General features: G+C 37.8%; 1 protein-coding gene across 1 annotated transcript in view; it reads left to right on the forward strand.

Annotated features, from left to right (window-relative positions):
- ISPD (isoprenoid synthase domain containing) overlaps nucleotides 1–19,356 on the forward strand; it is a gene marked incomplete at both ends in the record, with an annotated part of 136,600 nt that overhangs the window by 2,449 nt on the left and 114,795 nt on the right. The window contains one exon of the mRNA XM_011961747.1: nucleotides 13,601–13,877. Within this exon, the coding sequence (XP_011817137.1) occupies nucleotides 13,601–13,877 (277 nt within the window). The remainder of the gene's footprint in view (nucleotides 1–13,600; nucleotides 13,878–19,356) is intronic.

Consider the following 19,356-nt stretch of genomic DNA (forward strand, 5'->3'; position numbering starts at 1 on the left):
AGCACTGACCTTAGGTTTTACAATAGTGATGTTATCCCCAGGAGCAATTTGGAGAGGTTCAGACTCTTGCAGCCAGAGGCTGCTTGACCCCTAAACTGTAATTTCTAATCTTGTAACTAATTTGTTAGTCCAATAAAGGCAGACTAGTCCCCAGGCAAGAAGGGGGTCTTTTCAGGAAAGGGCTATTATCAATTTTGTTTGAGTCAAACCATAAACTAAATTCCTTCCCAAGGTTAGTTCGGCCTACGCCAAGGTATGAACAAGGATAGCTTAATGGTTAGAAGCAAGATGGAGTCGGTTAGGGCTGATCTTTCACTGTCCTAATATCTTCAGTTATAATTTTCACAAAGGCGGTTTCAGGTTCTCATATGACTATTTTACTTTCTGAATACTGGAGTTTGAAAAATGGAAGTGTAAAGAGCCATAATCACCGATTTATGTAATCTTCCTAAAGATTACATCTGAAACTCAAATTTTGAAATGATTCCAGTTGCAATATTCCATTTCTCTGGGTAATGGGGGGAGGGGTCCCTGAAACCATTTCATGAACCACTTACCTATAATATTCCAGTGCCATGAACATGGTGACAACATAGCTCATATATGCAGGCATTTCTATGGGACACAATGGTTCTTGGCCAGCAGGATCTTTATCTGCTTGGTAATTAGCTATAGGGGATTATAGTCACTTTTACACTAAACTTTTCTCCTATGGAGAAAACTTTTGCATTAACTTGAATTTTTTGTCATCTTCTGAGGCAGCCTAAGATAGGTGGACACTAAAAATCTCACTGATATGGTTTGGCTGTGTCCCCACCCAAAAATCTCATCTTGAATTTTAATCCCCGTAATCCTGCGTGTTAAGAAAGAGATCGGGTGGAGGTAATTGAATCACGGGGCAGAGATCAGGTGGAGGTATTGAATCATGGGGCAGAGATCAGGTGGAGGTAATTGAATCATGGGGCAGAGATCAGGTGGAGATAATTGAATCATGGGACTGGTTTCCCCCATTGAGTTCTCATGAGATCTGGTAGTTTTACAAGTGTTTGGTAGTTCCTCCTGTGTTCATTCTCCTTCCTGCCGCCTTGTGAAGAAGACACCTTCTTTTTCCCTTCACCTTCTACCATGCTTGTAAGTTTCCTGAGGCCTCCCCAGCCATGCTGAACTGTGTGTCAATTAAACCTCTTTCCTTTATAAATAACTCAATCTTGGGCAGTTCTTTGTAGCAGTGTGAAAACAGACTAATACTCACTTTTAAGGGAAAAGAACGTTTGGAAAGGCCTTGTTTATGGAAAATAAAACGCTTGTCTTCCACTTTTACTTAATTGATAACAGCAGTCACAAAATCCTAATAGCAATAGAAACTCATCAAAATTTTCACTCTGAAATATTTCATGGCTCATTTTTATCACTATTATGTCTGAAGAACTTATGGAACATGATTATATTTTGGGTGTATCCTAGGAAGTCCTTGGAAAGGTTGCTTTATAGCAGTGTGTGGGTGCTGCTTGGCCATTTGCCAAGTGAAAGCCCCTGTCTCCTTCTGTAAAAGATCAGCCCTACAGACTGTTGATAGTTTTCTTAGGGTATGGTGCCAAAAGTCTTCAGTCACTTCATTAAAAAAGATAATTTATACAAATTCAAATAAGGAAAAGGACATGGAAGTATAAAATGCCTTATAAGAATACTTTTTTGCTCTGTTGAGAAATTATGCATGCTTTTTACTTATTAAAGAGAAACTACAGTTCTCATTGTCCCAAATAAGAAAAATAATGGGTGTCACTACTGTCAGTCATCTAGGTTATTCTGAGAGAATGTCATTTCTTGTTTTTCAAGAGCTGTATGTGATGCCCCAAATTAGGTTTTTTTTATAACTTCTATTTTAGATTCAGAGGGTGTGTGTGTATATTTATTACCTGGATATATTGTGTGATGCTGAAGTTTAGGGTATGGCTGATCCCATCACTCACGTAATGAGTGTAGTACTCAATAGTTTTTCACCTTTGCCCCCTCCCTCTTCCCTCGAATAACCCCCAGTGTCTGTTGTTGACATCTTTTTTTTTTTTTCGTACTTTAAGTTCTAGGGTACATGGGCACAACGTGCAGGTTTGTTACATATGTATACATGTGCCATGTTGGTGTGCTGCACCCATCAACTCGTCAGCACCCATCAACTCATCATTTACATCAGGTATAACTCCCAATGCCATCCCTCCCCCCTTCCTCCTGCCCACCATGGGCCCTGGTGTGTGATGTTGGCATCTTTATGTCCATTAGTACCCATTGTTTAGCTCCATCTTGTGAGAACTTGTGGTATTTGGTTTTCTGTTCCTCTGTTAATTTGCTTAGAATAATGACCCGCAGCTGCAATCATCTTGCTGCAAAGAACTTGATTTTGTTCTTTTTATGGCTACATAGTATTCCATAGTGTATACATACCATGTTGTCTTTATCCAATCCACCATTGATGGGCACCTAGGTTGATTCCCTGTGTTTGCTATTGTGAATAGCACTGTGATGACCATGGTGCATGCATCTTTTTGGTAGAAGTATTTGTTCTCTTTTGGATATATACCCACTAATGAGATTGCTGGGTTGAATGGTAGTTCTGTTTTCAGTTCTTTGAGAAATCTCCAAACTTCTTTCCACAGTGGCTGAACTAATTGACTTTCCCAGTAACACTGTATACATGTTCCCCTTTTCTCTGCATCCTTGCCAGCATCTGTTTTTTTGACTTTTTCTTAATAGTCATCCTGACTGGTGTGAGATGGTATCTCATTGTGGTTTTGATTTGCATTTCTGACTAGTGATGTGGAACAATTTTTTGTTTGTTGGATACTCGTATGTTGTCTTTTGAGAAGTGTTTGTTCATTTCATTTGTGCATTTTTAATGTGGGTATTTGTTTTTGCTGGTTCAATTGTTTAAAGTTCCTTATAGATTCTGGATATTTGTTTTTTCACTCTCAAGCAAAGGCCTGTTGACTCTGATAGTTTCTTTTGCTGTGCAGAAGCTCTTTTGTTTTTTTGGAGATAGGGTCTCACTGTGCTACCCAGGCTGGAGTGCAGTGGCAGGATTTCACCTCACTGCAGCCTCAACCTCCTGGGCTCAAGCAGTCCTCCCACTTCAGGCCCTCAAGTAACTGGGACTACAGTCATGTGCCACCATGCCCAGATAATTTTTTTTGTATGTTTTGTAGAAATGGGGTTTCGCATGTTGGCCAGGCTGGTCAGGCTGGTCTTGAGCTCCTGAGCTCAGGTGACCCACCTGCTTTGGCCTCCCAGAGTGCTGGGATTACAAGTGTGAGTCACTGCACCTGGCTGCTGTGCAGAAGCTGTTTAGTTTAATTTGCTTTCAGTTGTCAATTTTTGTTTTTGTTGCAGTTGCTTTTGAGGACTTAGAAATTCTTTCCCAAGGCTGATCCCCAGAATGGTGTTTCCAAGGTTTTCTTCTAGGATTCTTATAGTTTGAGGTCTTCCATTTAAATCTTTAATCTATCTCGAGTGAATTTTTGTGTATGGTGAGAGGTATAGGGGTTCAGTTTTATTCCTCTGGATATGGTTAGCCAGCTATCCTACCAACATTTATGGAATAGGGAGGCCTTTCCCCAAAATTACCTATTTTTGTCAACTTTGTTTCTGAGTTCTCTGTTCTGTTCCATTGGGCTGTGTCTATTGTGAACCAGTACTGTGCTGTTTGGGTTACTGTAGCCTTATAGTATAGTTTGAAATTGATGCCCTGAATTTGACTTCAAAATTCTTTTTATTTGCCCCTCATAAGTAAGGATTTTCTTTGCCCAAACTTTTGCTATCTCACTAATAGAGGGTTGAGAAATTGTGAGTACTTTTTTAATATCTCACTTAAGAAATTCCAACTGCCGTTGAAAATAACTTATGGATTGATTTGTCTTTTGGAATTTTGAACAAAATCTAATTGGGGACTACAAAAGAATAGGAAGAAACTTCTGAACTTTGGCCCCAAATTCCTAAATTGGGATAGGGACTGGCATGACCAGTCTTGCCTCTAGTTAAAGACTGCCACTTACACATACATTTGTTTCCACTACTTCCTTGACCCACCTAAAGGAGCTAAAAATGTATACCTATAGAAGCGAGAATGAATGAGAGGAAGTGCAGCAGATAAGAAGTACTAATAAATTCCGCATGGTGGTAACCTAATCAGATTTAATGAACCCAGGAAAGCTAAAACATAAGCCTTCAGGTACAACTTCAGTTCAGGTAGAACTTCTCAGGAGGTAAGATGATTCAAGTTATACGACCTTGAAAAAGTATAGGCATCAGAGGCACAGGGTATCTCTGAAGGTGGGGTAGAACACTGAAAAGGGGACACCTGATTGAATCCTTGAAAAGGAAGAGTAAAACTCCCAGATCTTTAACAGATACTGACGCTTATTCTCTGGCTGAGAATTAGCACAACTAATGACTTGAGTTAGGTGCTCTATGGCAATGGGGGAATTAAGAGAGACTACATTTTGATACAATGAGATCCTTAGTGCCTAAGGTAGATGACTCAAGGAAGTCTTCAACATTTCAGACATGCCATATATTAAAGTAGTTATTCTTCTAAAATCAAGGAGTTGGAGGAGTCATTGAAAGAAATCCATTTTGTGAATTGACTGGAACTTCAGATTGCTTGTCCATTTTCCTTTTGACAAAATCAGAAAAGTTTTTTTAGTTTAGTCAAGTTCTACTTTGTGCCATTGAAACTGCTTAGAAAACTACTTATCAGATTAAATGAGATTAAAAAGTACCTCTGAACCCACCAGTATCTGAGGCATGTTGGCTAAAGGCTCTGAGAAAATGGAGATTTACAGCTAAGTATTTAATATATCAAGATTGTTGTTTGTGGATATATTTGTATATTATGATTAAGCATCATGTACATGTATAGCCATACATATTAGTATTTATGAATGTGTGTATAGGTTAATATACCCTAATCTTAAAGAATGGTAGTCCAGAATTGTGCATATGGATATTACTAGGAAGGATCACATAACAACTCATTTCTACTTTATGCTGGGAACTAGACCCTTTCAGAAGTTGATTAAAAATGTTTCTAGGATTTCAAAAGTTGTTTTGGCTTTTTAACTGAACTGAAATATAATTATTGAATCCCAGGTTATAAACTAAAGGGAATCGTAGTTTTCACCTTTTACTAACAAGAAACTGAGATTGGGGTACTAATCCCTTAGATAACTATTGCTTTGTGACCTGAGTTTCTATAAGGATATATTGCTCCAAGAAATCAGATGACAGTGGTGGTGTTGGCAGGGGCATAAACCCTCTGACAATTAAACCGTAACATTCACTCACAATTTATAAATTCATGTATCTAGATTTTACTGTTTTAAAAAATGTATTCCCTGGATCTGTTGTAGGAGGCAAAAATTCCTGCCAGTAATCTAATTTCTGGTTTAAATATATAAGGAAAGCGTCATGGTGTGTGTGTGTGTGTGTGTGTGTGTTGGGGTTGAGAGTGGTCAACCTGAAATAGCTGAAAAATAGACTAAGATGACAGCTACAACGAAAGGGAGTAAGAAAGGCAAACTTTGGCCATGCTTATTCAGACGTGGTGATGAGTTGGGTAGGGGGTGGGAATTCCTGACAGTGGATTTGAACAAGGTCTGGCAGGGCTTTCCTCATAGTTCATGAGGTTTTTGAACTCTTAGATGGAGGACAATGCTTAAGGTAACTTCGTTTAGATGGTTTCATGCTTCCAAAGTTTGTTATGATTCGGCCTCCCCTATAAATCTATAGGAAAATGTGCTGTTCCACGGATTAGAAAGTATTCTAGACCTTATGATAGTCGTGTGTATCATTGTATGTTAATCTATTGGCACTGATTCATGTTTCAGAATCTTTTCAGTTTGGCTAGAGTGAATTAGTTTCCTTGAGTCAGACAATTCCAGGTAAATTTTGGGGAGAAAAATCAGTTTTGTAGCTCTGTATGTGTTTATATTATGGAGACTAAATCTTCAGGTTGAGATTGGGGTTGGAAATCAATGGAAGTCTATGTTTCATTATTGTTTAAGACTCCATAGTGTGTGTTTCAGTACATTAGCTTAGTTTTTCAAAAAAACTTTTCTTCATTTATTCAATTTGTTTTCTTGTGTACTTTTGCATATTCTGCCCTAGATTTTGGAACAAATTCTGTTGAATAAGATATACAAGTAAAGATATAAATGTTAGTCCAGATGAACAATGTTGATCACTTGAATTAGGCTGAGATAACAGGAATGGAGTAGAGAAGACAGGAGAAATATTTAGGAGCTAGTGTTGATAGCTCTTAGTGATGAACTGTATTAGAGGTTCAGAATGAGAAAGGAATGCTTTTAGTTGCGTGGTTAGATGAATTTGACTTAAAATTTTGTCCCAAGGCTTCCTTAATAAAACGGTCAAGTCTGAGTCATGGGACTTGTATTTTGTATAGATCAGATGATTAGAGGTCAGTTTCACATTTCCAAAAGACCCCATGGAACACCTTAAAAATAAATGATAAGACTAAGGCAGGTAGGCTGAGGCCTGACAACTGGCAGCCTTCATGGGCCATAGTAGGAAGGCTTGACATTGCAAAGGTAATCCAAGAGACAGCCCCATCATGCCAATTCAATATTTTGCTGCTAAAACGTCAGGGTCAGTATGGAGAAATAGATGTCTATGAATTATGTCCACAGTACAATCCAGAGGCCAAGTTTCCGTGAAGGCTGCCGTGGAAATGAGCAGCAGCTGCCACTGTCCCCTTGCAGCCAAACTCTGCAGACTGGATGAGAGGGCTTTCAGAGGTGTGAACAGGGACTGATCTTTCCCATCTGTTTCATAAAGCATTTGTTAAAATGTTCTGTTCCCAACTGATCTGTTAAAACTGTCTGGGCCGAGTATTCCTGTAAGCAATATTTGTTATTCCAAGAGAAAATAACTTTTGAGTTATTACGTTTCTTCCTCAATGTCTGTAGGTGTAATAGAGCTTAAGACTAAGTTCCTATTTGCCTATGGAATGTGCTATAAAGGAAATATTCAGGAGAACTTCACAGAATTAGGCTGCTGAGGGTTTGGTGTGGACTTGTCCTCAGTTAAGAGGTAAACTAGATCTCTTTATTCAGCAAATATTTGATCGGTAGGCACTGTGTGAGGTACTTAAGGTCTTTTTCAGTCCCATGATTTTACATTATTAAATTTTAATACTGTAAAAGACTTTTAATTCTATAACTAGAAAAGAATGTGAATAAATCCTTAGAAATACAAACAGTACTTATAAAGACTTGCAAGTACTAGGTGTATGCTTGGTTGCTGACCAAAATAGCTTTATAAGCCTGCTATCTCTGAAGAGTGTTCTAAAACAGTGTTTTCCAAAGTTTTCTTGTGACCTGTTACAAGAATTACATTTTTGCCTCATGGCTCAGTGACAAACACTTATTTACTTATACACTCACACACATTTGAAAGAAAATTCTTGAAGAAAACCTATCTCTGTGCTATGCATTTTAATTTTTCTGTTCTATTTCCATTTCATTTACCCAACAATGTTGGTCTGAAACTTACTATAAACTGATTTTATGACACTCTAATGGGACCCGAAATTGGCAGTTTGAGAAATATTGGTTTAAAATGCGATTTTCTGTTTGGAGTGTCATACAATTGTTTGAAATAGTGTAAGGCCATAAGTGTCTGTTTGTAATTATTTGCATCTACTTTGGCTGTTTTCTCTCTGATGGAATGGAGAATTTGAGCTATTTTAAGGCAATCTAGTAAAATTGGGAGTTAATTCATTGAATAGATATTTGAATGACTACTTTATGTCAAGTATTATCCTATCTTCCTCTTAATTCTTCATCATATTTTAACATTTTAAGTCAATGCAAATTTTCTTTAAAAAGCGGCAACCTGATTTCTTTAAAAGTTTAACCATTTTTTTTTTTTCTGGTAGAATATACTATGAAAAGTAACAGGCCAATAGTTTAGAGGACAAGTTGTAATCTTTCCTTTAAAAATACTACTGATTTAGTTGAACACGTGCTTATAAATCCTATATTAAAAAGGGAACATGTCACACTAATAAACAGCTGAAATATATATGAAATGCTTTGAGTAGCTTTCTGTAAATCTAAGAGCAGTTTTTATGCCTAATTATTCAAGCATTCTCCTCTCTATTTATTTAACAGATACTTACTGACACGTGGTTGAGAAGTTAGGAATTCTGTCAGTCTTTGTTCATTACTGATTCACCAGTATCTAGTATAGTGCCTGGCAAATGTTTGATACTTAATTGATGTTTGTTGAATGACTAAATGAACACAAGAAAGAATGCCTACTTCTGCTTGAGTTACAAGAAATTTTAATAAACTTGAGTGCTTTTGATTATAAAAGCAGGAATGTTATGTGTTTCAACATTAATATAAATGAAGTGCTGTAGACACAATGATCCAAAATGATTTTTTCTCTCCTGGATTTTCCACCTTCCTCTCAGAGACAGTGTTGATGCATTATTTACAGAGGCTAAAGTTATAGGCTCCAAAGTTAGACTGGAGGTCACAGCTTGGTCCCTTAGTTTCTGAGCTGTGTGATTATGGCAGGTTACTGCCTGTGTACTCATGTGTAAAGCTGAGATGATGATAATGTGCTTTATAGAGCTGATATGGATATTGAGATATTGCAGGCAAAATAGTCTACACATTGATTGCCTGGTACCTAGCAAACATTCCATATGTTTTAGGTGTTATTTCTACTATGTCACTGAAAGTTGAGTATGTGCTAAGTTCTGGGACATAGTTTTTGCTTTCTATGAGTTGGCAGCCTAGTGAGGAAGATAAAGTTATAAACAGAGTGCAGTATAGTCCTTAAGACTCTATGTGTATAAGCAGTCTGCAGACTGAGAAGCGGGGATGTTGTATGCAGAATGGCTGTCAGGGAAAGCTTCCTGGAGGGAGCCATCTCTGAACTGAGAACTGACGAGTAAGTAGGACTCGGGCAGGGCCGGCAGGGAGGTGGGGCAGTTAGGGAAGAGAGAGGGATGGGGACAGTGTTGAGAGGCCAGGTAAGCAGCGCATGCAAATACCTGAGTGTGAGAGATTGCCTTCCCTTCAGGGAGCACTGGGTGTGACAGTAAGAGGGCAGGGAAGAGACCAAGTGATGTGCATGAAGTAGGCTGAGGTCAGGTCTTGAAGGGTCTTGCCCAAGAGCCAGCAGGGGATGACCTCAGATTTGTGCTTGAGAAAGATCATCTAGAAGTGGTGAGAATGGATTGTATTGGGATAAGAAGAGTAAGAGGAAACAACTGAGGGGCTAGTGCAGTAAATTATGGTAGAGATGACCGTCTGGGTCACAGCTGTGGCAGTGGAGCCAGAACCTTGGGAAATCTCACGTTTAAGAGGGATTGAAGAACTGTCGCTCACCACTTGCCAATAACTTTAATTTGAAACTGTGAGTGCAGTGTAAGTTCTGCAATTGCTAAATTTGCAATGAAAGGCCCAGGAAATGGACTACAAAACAAAGAACAACCCACATTTAGTTTTATTCCAGAATCACTTCCATTGCTTGTACAGATTACTACAGATTGTTCTTTGGAGTTCTGAATTGAATTATTTTTGATTGTGATTAAAATCCTCCCAAGGTGTGTGAAACATGAAAGTAATCTCAGCTCTAGAGGGGCCTTAGGACCTAGAAATCAGAGCAGAGAGTCAAATACCTAGAAACAAAACAATCAACAAAATCACAGTACATAGGGAATGCTGTTTTCATTCTTAGATTTATTGATATATTTGTAGCTAGTCGGGGTAATGAGAGCCTCCTTTGTTTTCATAATCCTTGAGACTATGCTGTGTTGTAAGATGTTATACTGCCCCCAGTAGATGAGACAGACTAGAGTCATTTTCAACAAATAATGTACTTAGCACCTACTAGGAGTTAGGTGTAAGGCAATGGACAAAGCAGACATTGTCTCTATGATGGAGCCTAATTCTAGAAGAGGAAATAAAATGAAATGATGTATTTTGAAAAATGGTAAAAATTTCTTACTGCTTCATTTTTTTTAGAATAACATGGTAGTATAGAAAAAAGTAACGTCTTTGTATATTCTGATTTTTTGTCTCTTGTATGAGAGATTGTGTAGAGGTATTGTAAAGATTACAAGAGTTAAAATATAAAAAATGTTTAAGACATAGTGCTTAATTTATATTGCCTATTATTATGTGATACTTGTCTTATTTTGCTACTTTTTCTTCCTGACTCATGTAGATGATTACCTCTAGAATAGACTATCTCTAAAACGCCATATACCAGCTCCACCTGGTACCCAGGTGACCATCACTGTATTGCCCAGATTACAGCAGCCACCTCCTAACTGGTGTCTCTGCATCCTTTCTCTCTTTGCTGAATCCTTTCTCCTCCCTGCAGTCAGAGTAAACTTTATACTCTTGTGATTCCTATTGCTGCTATAAAAATTACCACAAACTGAATGGCTTAAAACCACATTCTCTTAAAATTTTGGAGGTCAGAAGTCTCAATTTAGTTTCACTGTGCTGTGTCAAGGTGTTGGCAAAACTGCATTCCTTCTGGAAGATTTGGGGTAGTATCCATTTCCTTGCCTTTCTCTAAATTCTAGAGGCTGGCCATGGATGGGGCTCACTCCTATAATCCCAGCACTTTGGGAGTTTGAGGTGGGTGGATCACCTGAGGTCAGGAGTTAGAGACCAACCTGGCCAGTATGGTGAAACCTCATCTCTACTGAAAATACAAAACTTAGCCAGGTGTGGTGGCAGGTGCCTATAATCCCAGTTACTTGGGAGGCTGAGGCAGGAGAATTCCTTGAACCTGGGAGTCAGAGGTTGCAGTGAGCCAAGATTGCACCACTGCACTCCAGCCTGGGTGACAGAGACTCTGTTTCAAAAAATAAAATTCTAGAAGCCACTCATGCTTTTTGGCTTGGGGCCCTGCAACAGTCTAACATCTGCTTCTGTCATCACATCTTCTCCAGTGACTCTCCTGTGACCTCCTTTCCTTTATAAGGACTCTTGTGATTACATTAGATCCACCTAGATAATTCAGGACCATCTCCCTATTTCAAAATCCTTTATCACCTCTGCAAAGTCCTGTTTGCCATTTAAGGTAACAGAGTCACAGGTTTCATGAGTAAGGAAGTGCACATCTTTCTGGGTTCATTATTCTGTTTACCAAAAACTCCTATTAGAACGTGATGAGTGAGTATTGGTTTTTGGCCTGAGTGTACTCACCTGCTTAAAGCTTTTCTATGGCTGCCTATCCTCTTTTTAGGATTAAAGTTTAAAACCCCTAGGATTCTGCCCACCTCCTGCCTGGGTCTCCAGGCTCTGCATGGGGCCTTCTCCTTGTTCGAGGAACTCCAGCTCCGCTTTCTCTCAGCCCATGAGGACCTTGCTGTGGCCTTTACTTGGACCAGTCCTCTCTCCTTCTCTCCTAGCCCCTTTGCCTGCTTACCTGCCACCCATCCCTTGTGTCTCAGTGCAAACTCCCTTTCCTTGTAGAACGCCCCCAAAGCCTCCTCCAAACTGTTTAGCTACTCAGCCTACTTGCTGTCCTGAATGTGGACTTCTTCATTGTGTTGATCATGGCTTGCAATTGTTGATTGGTGTTCTTGTTTTGTGTCTGTAAGTTCTGAGGGTTTATTTCTATTGTATCCTTGATAAGTTTTTTTTTTTTTTTTTGAAGACAGAGTCCTGCTCTGTCGCCCAGGCTAGAGTACAGTGGCACGATCTTGGCTCATTTCAACTTCCACCTCCTGGGTTCAAGTGATTCTCCTGTCTCAGCCTCTTGAGTAGCTGGGATTACAGTTGCGTGCCACCACACCCAGGTAATTTTTTGTTTGTTTGGTAGGGACGGGTTTCACCATGTTGGCCAGGCTGGTCTCGAACTCCTGATCTCAAGTGATCCACCTGCCTCAGCCTCCCAAAGTGCTGGGATTACAGGCATGAGCCACCGTGCCCAGCTGATGCTGATAATGTATTGGTGCTCAATAAAATTTATTAAAGAAATGGGCTTCAAATGAAAAGGCAATGTCACCTCTAAAGTAGCTCTTGGTTTTGTTCATCAGGGTAGTCTTGTTTTAGCTACAGGCAGAATGGGGTTTTGGGTTGTGGAAAGGGTCTGTTCAATAACAAGAGGTAGGAGACATTACTGAGTGAAGCAGCCCAATGTTCACTTTCATTTCTTAGTAAAGGTCATCTTTCTGCAGTAATATTCAGGCCCTTGCATGTCTTTAAAAAGATTCTAAAGACTTAACTGTTTTAGCATGAAAAGTATAGGATCTCATAGGCTAAGAATTAAAAATTAATTCTTTATTCAGAATTGATATCATGATATCAGAGATAGTTATCAGATTATATAGTTATCAGATATATAACTATCAGATTATATAGTTATCAGATATATATATATCAGATTATATAGTTATCAGATATATATCAGATAGTTATCAGATATATATCAGAACTATTCAGAGATAGTTGTCTTGGTCTGGGCTTTTGGGCTGTGATATGTTGAGTCTACAGTGACACTTGCCTCCATTTGCACTGGTGTTCCAGACAAGTCTACCAGACTCGAATGCAGCAGCAACTCAGTAATGTGGACTATTTGCAGTCTAGTATGTCAGTAGGTCCTTCTTTAAGAAAATGTTTTACAGGCTGGGCCCAGTGGCTCGCGCCTGTAATCCCAACACTTTGGGAGGCCGAGGTGGGTGGGTCACCTGAGGTCAGGAGTTCAAGGCTAGCCTGGGCAACATTGTGAAACCCTGTCTCTACTGAAAAAAAAATACAAACTTTAGCTGGGCGTGGTGGCAGGTGCCTGTAATCCCAGTTACTTGGGAGGCTGGGGCACGAGCATCGTTTGAACCCAGGAGGCGGAGGTTGCAGTGAACTGAGATGGTGCCACTGTACTCCAGCATGGGGCACAGAGTGAGACTCTGTCTTGAGCACGTTTTAGAAGAGAAACATGGCTTTAAGTTTTATGTATGACTCAATAGAACAATCATATTTCATGAATTGTAAGCTTTTCCACTTTACTTAAACCTTATTGCTACAATATTAATTATGATGGTCCTATTTAAGGTACATATTTAGCAAGGCTTGTGTTAGCTAAGTTTTCCAGCTTTGTTGGTATTCAAGTGGTTGGCTGCCATCTCGGTGGAATTCTTGAAAGAGAGAGTCAACTTTTGGATCTCAAAAGTGCTTTGAATTGTTTCATTGAAGGGAGAAGTATTTGGAAAAATTTAAAAGCATATTCCTACTATAGGCTATTTTTCATACAATCTGATATTCTAATTATTCAAATTTAAAAAACGACATCTGGGGCTACTATATACTATATACATATACTGTGTCATATATGATATTCTACATAATATGAAACACTGTCTAGTGCTATAGTGTTAAACGCTCACTGATTCTTTTTCATCAACCTCTTTACTGGACCTAATAAAAATACATAAAACTGATTTATTCACTTGCAGTTTTTAATCTCCCTATGTATATATACCAATACTAGTGATTCAATTTTCTGTTACTTTAGTTGTCTAAGAATTGACTTATGAATTATACACATACTTTCCTTTTAGAGTATATTGGATAAAGGACATTGTTGTGGCAGTAACTGGAGAGAACATGGAAGTAATGAAAAGTATTATTCAGAAGTATCAGCATAAACGCATCTCACTGGTCGAAGCTGGAGTGACCCGCCACAGGTCAATTTTCAGTGGACTAAAAGCACTGGCAGAAGATCAGCTCAACTCTAAACTCTCTAAGCCAGAAGTAGTGATTATCCATGATGCTGTGAGACCATTTGTTGAGGAAGATGTCCTCCTTAAAGTTGTCACAGCTGCTAAGGAACACGGGGTAAGTCTTTTTACTTGAGACTAGATAGAAGAGACAAACACTGTAGTGTGGTTCATTTGCTGAATTTTGATTCAATTCTGTTTAAATGTCAAATTATTTAAAATGTGCATGATGACCTAAAGATACTATGGTGATTGGTTTTAGGAACTTTATAGATTGAGACTGTTCTGGAACATATCTTTTGCTATAGTTATCTACCATAATGTGATATGAGGTATTTGGAGAAGAATGTATTAAAGTTATCACAGTTATAGATATGAATGAAACTTTAATGAAAATTAAAAGGCAGTTATATTAAAAATACCTGAGAAATCTCTCAGAAGTATAGGATATGTATAATATGGTCCATTGTACTCAATTTTGTGTTAAAGTTTCAGAAGTGGTTTGTTTTCTAATATATACTATATAAGATTTTCATAGCCCTTAAAGTGAATCATCTTGAGATGACAGTTGTTTCCATTTGTTTCACCAAAATAAACACCGGATAGCAAAAGACCTACTGTAATCGTTGGAGCATGTTTATTTTTTCCCTTCTATTACCAAGTACAATTACATAAATATGATAATAGATACTAAACTTGTTTGCAGTCTGAATTGGAGACTTAGTTAAATTTATTGCCAAGCCATGGTATTATGTAATAGAAATAGGCTATGAAGTTGGACAGACCTAGACCCAAATCTGTCTTTTTATTTACTAGTGATGTCGTGTTTTTAACTTTGAGTCCATTTTCCCGACCTGTGAAAATATAGAAACTAATACTTGTAAGATTATTTTAGGATTGGAAATTATGTTAACTATTGGAATACCAAGTGCTTTAAAGGGTATTAATACTAAGTGCTTAAAGGATATTATTTTAAGATGAATTATAACATCTATGTAATAGTTTCCTTTAAGATTATAGACCAACAGGAGGCAAGCCTTCCTAGCCATCTGGGTGCCCAGAAAATTTTTTTTTTCTCCTCTTTAAAACCTATTTAGGAAACACAGTCTATAACTTCAATAACCCATGTGTATTTGAATTGCCATAGGAAATTTTCCCTAACTTCATCTCTTCCTTCTGTAACATGAATTTCACTTTAAATTTAAAACTGTATAAGAATTTCATAGACCAAATGAAATATTTTGATTTGCCTTTAAACAAAAGGATAAATGGTATTTAAGCTAGTGAAACTTGTGGTTCAGGAACCATTAATGACCACAAAACTTTCCCCTGGCTCTTGTGCCTTCCCCCTTGACTCCTTCCTCTTCTCCAGACAGCTCAATTATGGTAGAGGCAAGGTAATCAGTTGCAAGGGTGGTGAGAAGGCATAAAGAAGCAAAGGATTTTCAACTTAAGAATTTGAATAAATTTTGCACATTTGGAAAAGTTCTTAGGGATGACAATACAACGTGGTAGACCAACATTCATTCCAATGCATATTATACATTTTTTTTTTTTTTTTTGCCTGGGTTACCTTCTGGAAAATTCACTTAAACTCACTATAATAATTGCACACATTTGTAATTTTTTTTTTTGTTGAGTAATAAGCAGAAAGTTTTTCTGAGATATTGTCCATAAAGTGATTCTTCTGGTAGTATGTCTTAAAAGACAAAAGAAGCCTTTTTATCTTGTTCCAGGTAATATGCTAAGGATATCATTGTCTTACATGTGATTTAATAGAACATATTAAAATACACAGCAGTTACTTTTTGCAGATTTGAGGGAGTACCTATTAGATTGTTTCTTGGAATATAATTTGTAAGGTTTACTCACATAATGCATCTTAAATGAAACAAATTATATTTCAATGAAATCTGTAATTTTCTGGTTAGATTACGAAGCTGGTTCGGAACAAAACTTTACAACTTGTTTAAGTAAACCTCAGATATACGGTTTCTTTTAGAAATACTGCCTTGTTTTTGTTGGTGTTAAAACATAAAGGGTAAAATGAGTTTTATATACATCCATGTTTAATAATTTTTTCAAGTTTATTAATGAGAGAACCAGACAGGTGTTACAACTGGTTTGAAGTTGAATCCAGAAAAACACTTACACAAAGTAAAAAGGTATGTTGAAGTGAATTAAAATAGAAAACTGACTTTTTCATGGGAGAGTCAATTGAAACTCCAGTAGACATAATTTATTTGCATGTTTATAGGTAAGAATTGTTTTGCTTTGCTATTGGTTATCTACAACTTTGAAAGTTGTAGAAGAGCCCAAGGCTAGATTCAGCTAATCTGGAAGAGTCTGCTATTAGTCATGTAGTTGTCCATTGCAGACATCCTGTAACTTCTTTGGTTTATTTTAAATTTTCTTAAAACAATTAGGATCGTGTCCCAGTATTCTCAGTTAACTACAGGCACTATGTCCTGCCAGTTCTCTCACACTGTACTGACTTACAGTCATAACAACATAAACGCAGTCACACAATGTTCAGACTGTTTTCCACGCCTCCTTTTAACTCATTGCCTTTTGTTATCTTAGTTTTCTACAGACTCCTTAACTGATTATTTTTCTTCACAGGTATTAATTTTCAGGTTCTACCTAAAGGTCCCTTTCAGACACATTTTCTGAACAAGCTACACTGTGATTATCTTTAGGGAGGGGTGGGTTACGTATGCTAACAATAACTCTGTTTTAACTTATGTTCCATTTTGCTTAATTAAAAAAACTTAAACTGGTAAAGAGAATGCCTCAAGAGACTCAGATGTCCACGATTAAGACTGGCAATTAAGGTTATAGAGCTCAAAAGTGTCACAAGGACCCAGTTTTACTTTTTGCCTATATTACATTGTCAGGCCCTACAGGGAGGCAAGATGGCTTCCATAAGATCGGGAGCAAAATTCCATCAGGGTTATATCTGTTTTACATTAGTGATGATAGTTTTTCTGGGTATAAAATTCTAAGTCTACAGTTCTTCCCACCCCCCTCACTGTTTTGAAATTTGGTTATGTCACTGACTCCTGGCTTTTATGCTGCTTTTGGGAAGTCTAACCAACCTAATTGTATTCATTTGAAAGTAATTTGCCCTTTCTCTCTGAATGCTTTTGAGATAATTTATTTTTCCTATGTGTTTAGTTTCTCTGATATATCTATATAGACTTTTTCCCTTGCTTTGGATCTATTGTCCTTTATGAAAGTTGATTCATATTTTTACTCCAGAAAAATCTGAATAATTGTCTAATTTGAATATTGATTCTGTCTCATTTCTGGTCCTGCCAACTCTTTTCCCCTCACCTTATGTAAACTGTACGTATGATACACTCTTATCCAGTCTTCATGTGTCCTAAGTTCTCTTTCATATTGCTGTTTTTGTATACTGCATCCTAGGTAACTTGTTTCCAATTTCTCATTTTTTTTTAGCTCTAATATCCTGTTTAAGGACTTTTAAAACCAACATTTTGAAATTATTTGGAGTCCCATTTTGTCCCTTATAATGTATGATTAATCTCCTTTCTGTTTTTTATCTTCTTTTGCCTTTTAAGCTCTGAACATAATACTTTATACACTATAGCCAATAGTACTTCTTGGTAGCTTAATTCACTAACTCTTCATTTCTGTTTACTTTTGTTCATAATTTGTTTCCTCCTTTGTTTTATAATTTGGATTGCAAGCCCATGTTTGGCAAGACTTTATCATCAGGAGTTCTATGAACATGGGATAAGGGTGTGTTTCTGAGGCATGGATTTTTATTCCTTCTGCCAGGGATCCCAAGGGCTTTACTAACTTGGAACAACTTTACATTAATTCTTGGCTTGAAGTTTTATAGATTCTGCGGTAATGTTAAATGAAACTCTAAACTCATGTGAAGCCAAGCTTTATTGTTATAACTTCTCAGGGAAAACTGTCCCTGCCCTTTGAGATCCCAAGCTAAGATAATTTTGCTTGCTGTTTTCCTTCACTTGTCTCTCCTCCCTTGCCCCCAACTACCTAAATGAGGGACTTTCCCTTTTATGGGTCTTAGTGTGGAAATTACAGTTATAACCAAGTAGCATACCCTCAAGGTCTTAGTCCTCATTCTTCTCATCTGCTAAAACTAAAGCCTCTTTTTAAGTGAAAGCATCTTTGCCATCTTATTTCTCTGATTTCTAGCTATCAGGTTGTTTTACTCTTAGGTGATTGGTTGAGTCCAGACATACTCTTAAAAGGCTGTTTGTAAAATTTTCTCCTATACTATCATTTTTTTTAATGAAAGAGATGTTTCAAGATACCCAGTCTATCATATTACCAAAATTAGAGGTCCATAATCTTTTCTAAGTCAGAATGACTTGTATATTTCTGCATAATTAAGTCAGATAAAGAAGTGGCAATGAAGACTTTGTTATAAGGGAAATGTTGGAAAGAGTAAAATAAATTGGAATGTGGAGAAATCAAAGGTAAGTGAGAATAATTTTAAGAAGGACCAACAGGTTAAATATTACATTGACTCTAAGAACACTAACAATAGGATCGCTCAAATGAGACTGCATCAGCAAAGCAACCTCCTAAGTATTGCTCCTGGTGGGAGAAGGCATTTTCTAAGTTACTTGTACATCCTTCATACCTCAGCTTTGTACTCCAGCACCTCTAGTCATTTTACGCTCTTGTTGGTGATCAACTTCTTACACATTTTTCACCTTCCGTACCCCTAATCTAGGTTATAAATCATAGCAGTCTGGCTACTTTTTCCTCTAACTGTTCTTTCCAAAATCACCTGTGACTACCTCATTCCCATGTTAAATGTGCATTTCAGTCTGTGGAATAATAAAGAATTTGCCCTTTATTCCAGGTTCATGGGAGGAAGACTCTAAATCTTTGGGATTTTTGAAGTAACAGGAGAGTCTGTTTATGAGCTCCTTGGATTATAACTGAGCTTATGCTAATGAGAAGACATGATTTAGGAAGTGGGCTGGTCACTAGAAAGATGAAATAATGTGATTAGAGGCTTTGAACCAGTTCAGCCTCTGGGGACAGGAAGGGGGCTGAAGATTGAGTTCAACCAGGTGGCCAGTGATTGAATGAGTCATGCCTCTAGCATGAAACCTCAAACTCTGGACCCTGGTCCAGGAGAGGACCTGGTTATTGAACACAGGGCTGTGCTGGGAGGGTGGTGTACAGGGAGACAAGGCATAAAAGGTTTAGGATTCCCACAGACCTCACCCTGTGTGTCTTCATTTGGCAGTTGTATCCTTTGTAATTAAAACTGCAATTACAAATGTATAACTTTTATAAATGTCACACGTGTCAGGCATGGGTCAGAAATGTGTTGAGCACGTGTCCACATCTTCCATCACACATATCGGACATGTGCCACATCACACGTGTTGGTCACGTGTCACAAATGCTTAATGTGTCACGAGTTGGTTTTCTCACGTGTCAGTCACGTGTCAATCATGACGTGATAGTGTGATCCTGTTGGTCACATGCCAATCATGTCAATTGCATCAGTCACGTGTCTCAAACGTGTTGGCCATGTGTTGATCACGTATCATGTGTCAGTTATGTTAGTCACTTGTTTC

This window comes from Colobus angolensis, unplaced genomic scaffold (assembly GCF_000951035.1).
Source record: "Colobus angolensis palliatus isolate OR3802 unplaced genomic scaffold, Cang.pa_1.0 Scaffold568, whole genome shotgun sequence".
In the NCBI taxonomy this organism is placed as follows: Eukaryota; Metazoa; Chordata; class Mammalia; order Primates; family Cercopithecidae; genus Colobus; species Colobus angolensis.